Raw genomic sequence first — 10000 nt, forward strand, 5'->3', positions numbered from 1 at the left:
TTGCCAGCTCTTGCCGGCCACGTCAGATGAAGTCCTTGAGTGTGGCAGCCCTGCGTGTGAGGAGCAGTAGCAGGGATTGTGATCCGTGTGTTTTTTGTTTGTTTGTTGGTCAGGACTCATCAGGTCCAGAGTTCGGGGGGCCGACGCCGCGAGGGCCGGGGTCCTCACCTTCCTGGACAGCCACTGTGAGGTGAACAAGGACTGGCTGCCCCCCCTGCTGCAGAGGATCAAAGAGGTACACACACACACACACACACACACACACACACACACACACACACACACACACACACACACACACACACACACACACACACACACACACACACACACACACACACCAACAGTTAAAGGGGACCTATCATGCAAAATGCACTTTCTCTCCATCAACATGTGTCCCCGGTGTCAGGAAATAAAACCCTCTCTCTTTTCCTCCGTACCCAAATCTCTAAAAACGGGGAACAACAGAGCTGATCCAGATTTGCGTCCGATATGACGTAATATCTGAAACGTGGGCGGGCTTTACCCCCACGTGGACCCACGGCCCAATCAGAAACGTCGCTATCAGAAACAATGCGCGTCGTGTTTTGGACGTAATATGGTCTTTGTTTACATTAGCATCGCTAACACTCAGAGCTAACCTGTACCGGAGAGAGTATGTGTGTGAACTTGCCCTAAAAGTTTAATTTGTACGTATTTTCAATTGAATTCTGTTGAAATCAATAAAAATGTTTATCTATGATTTTCATTTCAGTGAGTAAAGACTCATTTTAGAAGTTTGCTTAACGGTCTCTGTCCTTCTTAAAGGTGGGGTAGGTCACTTTGGAGGAAGCAGCTCAAGTGCGCTAGAATTTGAAAATACACAGCCGGAAAGAATCTGCCACTTCCTCACAGAGCCCCTCCCCCAACACACACGAACGCGCACATGACCAATGAGGGCACAAGGTCAGTGTGTGCCCCGATGGAAGGCTGACAGGCAGGTAGGCCGTCCAGTTACTTTAGCCGGCTCAGATGATTGGTCGAGCTTTTTACAGCGCCACGGCTTCCACAGATGACGTGTTTTATGGATTTGTTGTCAAAGCACTTCAGATATTCATTGCTATCGGGATGTTCAGAGCATTCCATGGAATATAACAACAAGTGCATCTCGAGCCGGTTTCCTTTAAGTGTCGTGATGGTGTCCACCACACACAAACTGCATGATCAGTTATATGTGTGAACAACAGGGATGGAGACGTTCCTTATTCTGAACGTGGATATTATCATTGTTATTTAAAATCTTTAGGCGTATAGTTGAATCCCAGTTCAGCTTTCTTCTCTCGACTAACCTTGAACAGAAGTGTGTGTGTGTGTGTGTGTGTGTGTGTGTGTGTGTGTGTGTGTGTGTGTGTGTGTGTGTGTGTGTGTGTGTGTGTGTGTGTGTGTGTGTGTGTGTGTGTGTGTGTGTGTGTGTGTGTGTGTTTGAGAGTTATACTCATGTGTGAATGGGATCACGAGTGTCAATAACTTCAGCTAGGCCACTTCAGAAATATGAAGTGCTGCACTGCAAAAAGTCTGTGTGTGTGTGTGTGTGTGTGTGTGTGTGTGTGTGTGTGTGTGTGTGTGTGTGTGTGTGTGTGTGTGTGTGTGTGTGATGACTCCAGTGGTCGAGGTGAAATAGCGCCATGGGAGAAAATAGCTGTCGTTCTGATTGCATCTCATTAAGAAATAAGTGCAGCACCCTCTGCTCCTCTCACCTCCTCTCCTCTCACCTCCTCTCATCTCACCTCCTCTCACCTCCTCTCCCCTCCTCTCACCTCCTCTCACCTCCTCTCCCCTCATCTCACCTCCTCTCCTCTCACCTCCTCTCCTCTCACCTCATCTCACCTCATCTCACCTCCCCTCACCTCCTCTCCTCTCACCTCCTCTCCTCTCACCCCCTCTCACCTCCTCTCACCTCCCCTCCTCCTCATCCTTCCTCCATGTCATTGTTTACCACTTGCCAGCTCATCCTCCCTGTTCTCACCTTGCCGCCAATTATGTCTGTCCCTTCACCGCCTGTCCTCACCTCCCCTCTCTTCTTCTCTTGCTTTATTTTTTTGATTCGCCTCATCACTTTCTTCTTCGTCTTTCCATCCAAACCATGTCCTTTCTCACTTCAATGTTCTCTCTATCCAATCTCCTCTATCCTTTTATCTAGAAGCGGCACGGCCTCCATGTCGCATCCTTTCTTCCTCCCTTTCTTCTCACACTTCCTCTCCAATTGTGTCTGCTTTTTACAACCCCTTTTCGCTTCTCATCCATCAACGTCTCCTCTCTCCTGCCCTCTCTCCTCCTCTGGTCCTGTTTCACCTCCCCATCTCTTCATTTTCTCCCCCTTTCTCCCCCGCCTCCAATACATCAGGTCATCAGTTGTTTCTGCTGATATTAAAGACCTTTGATCTCCATCCACAGAGCCGCGATCGATGAGAGCCTGATCCCATTCTGCTGCTCTACCAATCCATCCATATTCATACTCACGCGTTGTGTGTGTGTGTGTGTGTGTGTGTGTGTGTGTGTGTGTGTGTGTGTGTGTGTGTGTGTGTGTGTGTGTGTGTGTGTGTGTGTGTGTGCGTGTGCGTGGAGAGAGTCATCCGTCACTGTCTGCCCAGTCGCTTTATAGTCAGACATTAACATTTAAATGTATGAGGTATTGATCCCGGTGTAAACTCCACACCGCCATAAAGTTATATTCGCGTCAAAATAATCGTCTGTCTTTTTGATTTAGAGCTCAAGTCCCTTCCAACTTCCAGAGGAACCTTTGACCCGTTCTCTTGCATTGCCCATGAGTTTACTTTTTTCTTTCTAACTGTGTGTAGAATAGATTTGACCATGCACTAAAAGCTATATAAGCATAATATGGCCTCTTTAATAGTACAAACAAAAAGGGAAATGGTGAGCTATCTGCAGTCTTCAGAGCAATACATTGCCAACGTTGATTTGATTATCAGTTTAAAGTTGGTAAGTTATATCTTTTGTTTACCCTAATTTGAGGCATCAGCAGCCTGACTGAGATTTGATATATAAACATGTTGTTGTCAAGATTGTCTTAGCTAACAACACTGAGTTAGATTCTAGATATTAAAGGCTTTATTGTCAAATGAACAATAGCTACATCGTAGTTTTAGCAATAAATATCCACTGAGTAACTAAATCAACAGACTTGTTACAGACTAAACTAAAAAAACAGATTGTAATCTATTTTCCACAACTTCTCTGTCAATATATACTTGTACATTGTTTTATTAAACACATAAAAGATGCCACACAAGAGGCGCATTCACACCGCAGTACTTTCCCCACAAAGGTTCATGAGAACTGTACAGATCGCATTCACACCGGAACAAGTCCCTGGGGGAGGATTAGGCAAATGAAGCCGCTGACGTCACTTCTTCTTCTTCTTCTGCTTTGGGTTTACTGGCAGGCCGCAAACCACTTCACGGCGTATACTGCCGCCCGGAGTCCCCGGCCGGAAGTCTCCGGAGTTGGGGAAGGCTTCAGTAGAAGCTGCTGGGAGTCCCAGCAGCTTCTACTGAAGCCTTCCGAGTAAATCGCCAGAACGCCGACACCTCCTCATCTCCACCGCTCCCACGTTTTATTTTGTGTTGCCATAAGTTAGTCTCTCTGCGTTTCTGCGCTGGGCTAATGCTAATAATGCTAATGCTAATAATGCTAATGCGAGGATAATAAAATGGCGGCTTCACAAAACTTTTTGGGAGTTTTACGGGGCGTGGTTTGCAATCCGCCCAGCCAATCAGACATATAGCTCTTTTCTCACAAAAGAGTTTATGAACTAATGAACTCATGAACTAATTTTAGTACCGAACGCGACAAAAGAGTTCTCATGAACCTTTGTGGGGAAAGTACTGCGGTGTGAATGCGCCTAACGGCCCGTCCACACTACGGCGTCGACAGCGTCGAAAGCTCCAATCTGCCCATTCACTTTCAATGGGGTGACGTCACGTAGCCGCGCTTTTTCGCCGAACTGAATTGTGGGTAGCAGAGCGGTCCGTCTCACGGAGCGTCCACACTACAGCTTCAAAAATAGCTTGGAGCTGGGCGTGTCTGGAGCTTGGGGATTTTATTCAAGCAACGCGACCAACAACCAATCACATGAATCTCCCGCCCCCGACATACAAAGCAAAAACCCCCGGGGATTTTATGCGAGCAATATATATAAAAACTCCCGGTTTGTATCCCGGTAGGTGAAGAGGGTCTGGTCATACAAAACCGGGTGATTGCTACGGCGATAATTAGTTTCTCCTCCAACTTTTTTTGAAATATAGAAATGAACGGCGGGATATCTCTCCCAGCTTAGACGCGGTTTGATTGGCTACGGCTTCAGCTGTCAGATTTTGGGAAACCGGATTTGATTGGCTGGCGCTGGCTACTCCGGCGTCTCAGGCGACAGAAGTTGAACATTGTTCAACTTCTGTCGCCTGAGACGCCTGAGACGCCTCGCTCTGCTACCCACCATTCAGTTCGGCGAAAAAGCGCGGCTACGTGACGTCACCCCATTGAAAGTGAATGGGCAGATTGGAGCAGATTGGAGCTTTCGACGCTGTCGACGCTGTAGTGTAGACGGGCCGTAAATCTCCAGAACGCCGACACCTCCTCATCTCCACCGCTCCCATGTTTTATTTGGTGTTGCCATAAGTTAGTCTCTCTGCGTTTCTGCGCTGGGCTAATGCTAATGCTAATAATGCTAATGCGAGGATAATAAAATGGCGGCTTCACAAAACTTTTTGGGAGTTTTACGGGGCGTGGTTTGCAATCCGCCCAGCCAATCAGAAATATAGCTATTTTCTCACAAGAGAGCTATATGAACTAATGGACTCATGAACTAATTTTAGTACCGAACGCGACAAAAGAGTTCTCATGAACCTTTGTAGGGAAAGTACTGCGGTGTGAATGCGCCTAAGGAAGAAAAACTAAAAGTGTTCCATAAAGACAAACTAAGAGCAGCCAAAGACACTGACTGCAGATGGAAGGCACTGATTTAAATGCTCCTTGTTGGAAGTTATAATAAACCGTATACTTCCTAAATCATCATTATATAACCTCCTGGTCTTAGACTGTATAATGTGCATGAGACGTGCATGAGGGATGATGATGCTGCAGGACGTGGGGGAGGTCAGATTTCCTCATTAAACTGTTTGCATTTCAAATCAGGTGGAAAAAGAGGAGAAATGGCTGAAATTAAGAAACTGCTCCCAAGAGATTAGAAAATAACACTCATCCAATTACAACCGTAATGTGGGGAATGCTTCACCCTGAGTGTCGTTACCGGGGCGGCTATTAAAGCAGACTCAGTGCTTTGTAATGATGTGAGAGAGATGCAGTCCTCCGGCTCTGACCCTGATGCTAACGGACCAGAACCGATCCACCTGCCCCCAAATACCACATGCAGCCGTTTGACCAAACTAATAGAGGGACGCTCTGGGCTTCAGCACGGACCTCCAGGCTGTCTGCTGGTGTGTGTGGATGTGTGGTTTGTACTTTAGTCCTTGTAAAGAACAAATGATGCCAACACATGTAGTGCAGACACTTTGCCACTTCATACTTTTAAAAGGACACCCTGTGTGTTTCTGTCACACATTGGGGGTTGATGATGCTGAGAGGGGGAGGGTAACGACAAGAAAAGTAGATGGGATGAAGACGCCAGAGGATGAAGAAGAACATTTAGAGGATGAAACCCTCTTTATTTAGTCACACATATGGCGCGTTCACACCGCAGTACTTTTCCCACTTTAGTTAATCAGAGCTCTTTAGTTCTCATGCACTAAGCACAGATCGCGTTCACACCAGAAAAAGTCCCTGAGGGAGGATTAGGCAAATGAAGCCGCTGACGTCACTTCTTCTTCTGCTTTGGGTTTACTGGCAGGCCGCAAACCACTTCACGGCGTATACTGCCGCCCGGAGTCCCCGGCCGGAAGTCCCCGGAGTGGGGGAAGGCTTCAGTAGAAGCTGCTGGGAGTCCCAGCAGCTTCTACTGAAGCCTTCCGAGTAAATCGCCAGAACGCCGACACCTCCTCATCTCCTCCGCTCCCATGTTTTCTTTTGTGTTGCCATAAGTTAGTCTCTCTGCGTTTCTGCGCTGTGCTAATGCTAATGCTAATAATGCTAATGCGAAGATAATAAAATGGCGGCTTCACAAAACTTTTTGGGAGTTTTACGGGGCGTGGTTTGCAATCCGCCAGCCAATCAGACACAGGAACCTTTTTCTCACACGAAAGTACCGGCTCTCTAGCAGGGACGGAAAAGGGGGTGAAAAGGTTCTCATGAACTCATTTTAGTTCCGGCTCTTTTTGGTGTGAACGAGACATTTTGGAACTATATCGGAACTAAAGTGGGAAAAGTCCTGCGGTGTGAACGCGCCTATTCCTTACAGCATACACAGAGAAGTTTGACCTCGGCAATTAACCCGTCCTAGCAGTGGGCATCTAATGTACAACGCCCAGGAAGAAAATGGGGGTGGGGGAGGGGTGCCTTGCTCACGGGCACCATGGCAGAGCCCAGGAGGTGAACTGGACCACGTACCAGTCCAAACTCCATTCTTACGTCTGGTCAGGGACTTGAACCGGCAACCCTACGATTCCCAGTTCAAGCCCCGACTGACTGAGCCACTGCTGGATGATAACTGAGTTGTATCCATAACAGTTGTCTGTATTAATGGTTTAATAAGGAGTGATATTGGCAATATACGGGCAGTAATAGGTGTCGATATTTGATATGTGCATGTACAGACTTGCTTCTATTCTGTGCGCTTTTTACTGAAAGTATTATAACTGTGTGAGCTTGAGTTTCTGGACCGTTTGGTTAAACCCAAAGCCACAAATATGAAGCATTACTTTTGTCGAGTAATGTTGACTGTGTGCATATCATTAATAATAAGCCACTTCACTTACCCTGCAGATATGGTTGGATCTTGTAAATAGTTATTAGTTATGAAATAGTTATTTACTAAGATACATAGAAGTAGATTACTAGACATTTTGTGATTTGCTTTCTCTTTTCGAGGTGACACGAGAGTACGTGTATTATAGTTGTCCAAATTAAAGGCAGAGATAAACAGTAGGCATGAAATCCCCAATAGGACTTCTTTCTGCGGATTGATATGACCGCACATCGTCCCTTGGTCTGTTCTCGTTAGCAACGGTCATGTTATACTTAGCAGCGGTGTGTTATCGCAAATTAACAACCTCTGAAATGTCCAAATGGACCAATCAGAATGTAGTATTCATCTAAGCCAGGGGTGTCAAACTCAAGGCCCGGGGGCCACATTCGGCCCGCGACTTCATTTTATGTGGCCCCACAAGAGCTTGCAAAGAATATAATATGTTTATTATATGGTTACATGCTACAGAAGCATGTTGCCCATAAACTACATGTCCCACAATGCATCTCAAATATGACTTTTTTCTCAGAACTTGCCTTTTTTTCTTCAAAATATGCATTTTTTCATAGAATTCCTTTTTCTCAGAGTTAGATTTTTATTTCAAAATGTCACTTCTATTTCTTTTTTCTCCAGAATTTGGCTTTTCTTTTTAAATTATTTTGGGACATTCTCACTGAAGAGACTTGCAATTATTTGCCCTAGACTTCTGCTTTCAGACGTAGTTAATTATGAAGTTATTACCCTATCCGATGATAATCCAATGCAGAGGCAATGATGTAATATAATACATTATTTTATATATATGATATATTTCTATATGTATTTTTATATAGTCTTAAAGTTACAACCGGCCCTTTGAGTGCAACCATAATGCTGATTTGGCCCGCGATGAAATTGAGTTTGACACCCCTAAGCTGTGTAATAAAGTCAAAGACGGCTTTTTGAGTGACTAATATCCATGTATGTATAACGGCTTGCTCAGTTTAGTGTTGGTGTAGTTCAGGTTAGACATAGGAACTCCCAAACATATCATACCTTAAGACTTCTGGTGTTTCTGCTTCTTTATTTTCCAGTTAAATCCAACGTCCTTGAGACTTCACTCTCAGTCCTGCCTCTGCACCATTCCTGTCTCAAACACCAATACAAATAAAAAAGCCAATTTGCCGATGTCCTTGTGTGCGTTCTGTATTCAGAGTTATTTATCCGTTCTGCTGCCTCCCGATGAAGTCTCCTTTTCATTCAGAGATATATTTCAGCACGTCTTATTCTCCAACGGCTCTGCGACGTGACATTAATGCCAGGAAAGTGAATAAAAGGGAAGTGAATTAGAGGGAAGTGAGGTAGAGGTCGCTCTCACCTCGCTAAATGCGCGCCGTGCATGATTGCTGCTCGATGACTGAAATTCCTTTTAATGTGGTGTTAATATTGAAAGGACCTTGGAAAACATACAGTCTGCTTCACACACACACACACACACACACACACACACACACACACACACACACACACACACACTTTAAAAGGTGGTTTGTTTGTATTTTATTAACGTCTTAAATGTGTGTGTTCTTGTGTCCAGGACCCGAGTTGTGTGGTCAGTCCAATCATCGACATCATCAACATGGACACCTTTGCCTACGTGGCGGCATCTGCTGATCTCCGTGGAGGTAAACAAAGACGTACTCTTCTCTCGAGGAAAACAGAAATAGCTCCGAGGCACCTTCGGGCGAGAAACGCCACGGGGTTATTATGTATTAAAGAGCCTTTCGTGATGAGTTCATGAACCTGTTCTCTCTGTCGGGAAACAGGAACACTTTGAGGTTTCGGCTGAGGGAGTAGCTGACGAATAAGAAAACCTTTATTCGTCACATGGCGTGGACATTTAAGATAACATCAAATAAGAAAACCTTTATTCGTCACATGGCGTGGACATTTAAGATAAGATCAAATAAGATAAGACGGACTTTTAATAATCCCTGTGTGGAAAATCACGACTTTGCAGATTCACACAGGAATAATACAATTAAAGATCCAATTAAAATGTTATATACAGGTAAGTAACTGTTACATATTTGAGTCCGGATCGTTAAATATATGTACATGTATGTGTGCAGATAATAGTGCAGGTCAAAGTGGTTCACACATCCAACTTCGTATAAAGTAGGTAAAGATACAAAAGCAATAAAGTAAATTAAAGAGGCCCTGTTGTGCTTTTTGGGTTTTTTTTTTAGTGCATGTAAATGGTCTCCAAAGACTAAAATCCATCTCCCCCACACAAGACTCCTTTGTTTACTTCTGAAAGCACACATTAATACAATAAAAACCAATGACACACATCCAAGGTAACAAGTAGGTAAAGATACACACGCAATGAAGTATAGCAGCCAGTAGTAACATTGATATACTTTATTAATCCTCGTGGGGAAATGGTTTCTCTGCATTCGACCCATCCTCGTGTTCGGAGCAGTGGGCTGCCATTTTGAAGGGCGCCGGGGAGCAGTGCCTTGCTCAGGGACACCTCGGTAGCACTTGGTCTTGCCGGGACTTGAACTGGTGACCTTCCAGTTGCCAAGCCAAGTCCCTATCGCCTTCGCCACCACCGCCATTGAAGAGGCCCTACTGTGCTTTTTGGGTTGTCCCTTTCCTGTGTTAGGTTTTAGTGCATGTAAACGGTCTGCAAACGATCAAATCCACGAGTTTCTCTCCCACACAATCCCCTGCCTGAGACTCCTCCGTTGGACTCCTTTGTTTACTTCTGAACCTGAAAGTGAGCATAATACTGCTCCTTTAAAAAGGTGCCAGACTATCCTCAGCTTGCCCAAGGATCCTTATGTGTGCGTTGCTGAAATGCAGTCTTGAAAGCTTTTGAAACCAAATAATAGCGGTGTAAGTGGAGCACGCCGGTTGGTAACTGTCCTCTAATGCGCCGCAGATAGACGGTGTACAACAACCAATCAGAGGAGAGAATCTCTCTGCTTTTAGCTTGACTGCAGTGACAGATGAAAGCTGATAATACACGGGACAAAGCACACGGCGTCCTCGCTCCCTTTCTCTCCTGAGAGCCTCAAAGTCCCGCCAGCTCTCCAT

At 45.3% G+C, this 10000-nt stretch overlaps 1 protein-coding gene across 1 annotated transcript in view; it reads left to right on the forward strand.

The window, feature by feature from the left end:
* Nucleotides 1-113: 113 nt before the first annotated feature.
* Nucleotides 114-10000, forward strand: part of LOC117441163 (polypeptide N-acetylgalactosaminyltransferase 16-like) — a gene marked incomplete at its 5' end in the record, with an annotated part of 32272 nt that continues 22385 nt past the window's right edge. The window contains 2 exons of the mRNA XM_034077368.1: nt 114-235; nt 8493-8580. Coding sequence (XP_033933259.1) covers nt 114-235; nt 8493-8580 — 210 coding nt within the window. The remainder of the gene's footprint in view (nt 236-8492; nt 8581-10000) is intronic.

This window comes from Pseudochaenichthys georgianus, unplaced genomic scaffold, assembly GCF_902827115.2.
Source record: "Pseudochaenichthys georgianus unplaced genomic scaffold, fPseGeo1.2 scaffold_1527_arrow_ctg1, whole genome shotgun sequence".
NCBI lineage: Eukaryota > Metazoa > Chordata > Actinopteri > Perciformes > Channichthyidae > Pseudochaenichthys > Pseudochaenichthys georgianus.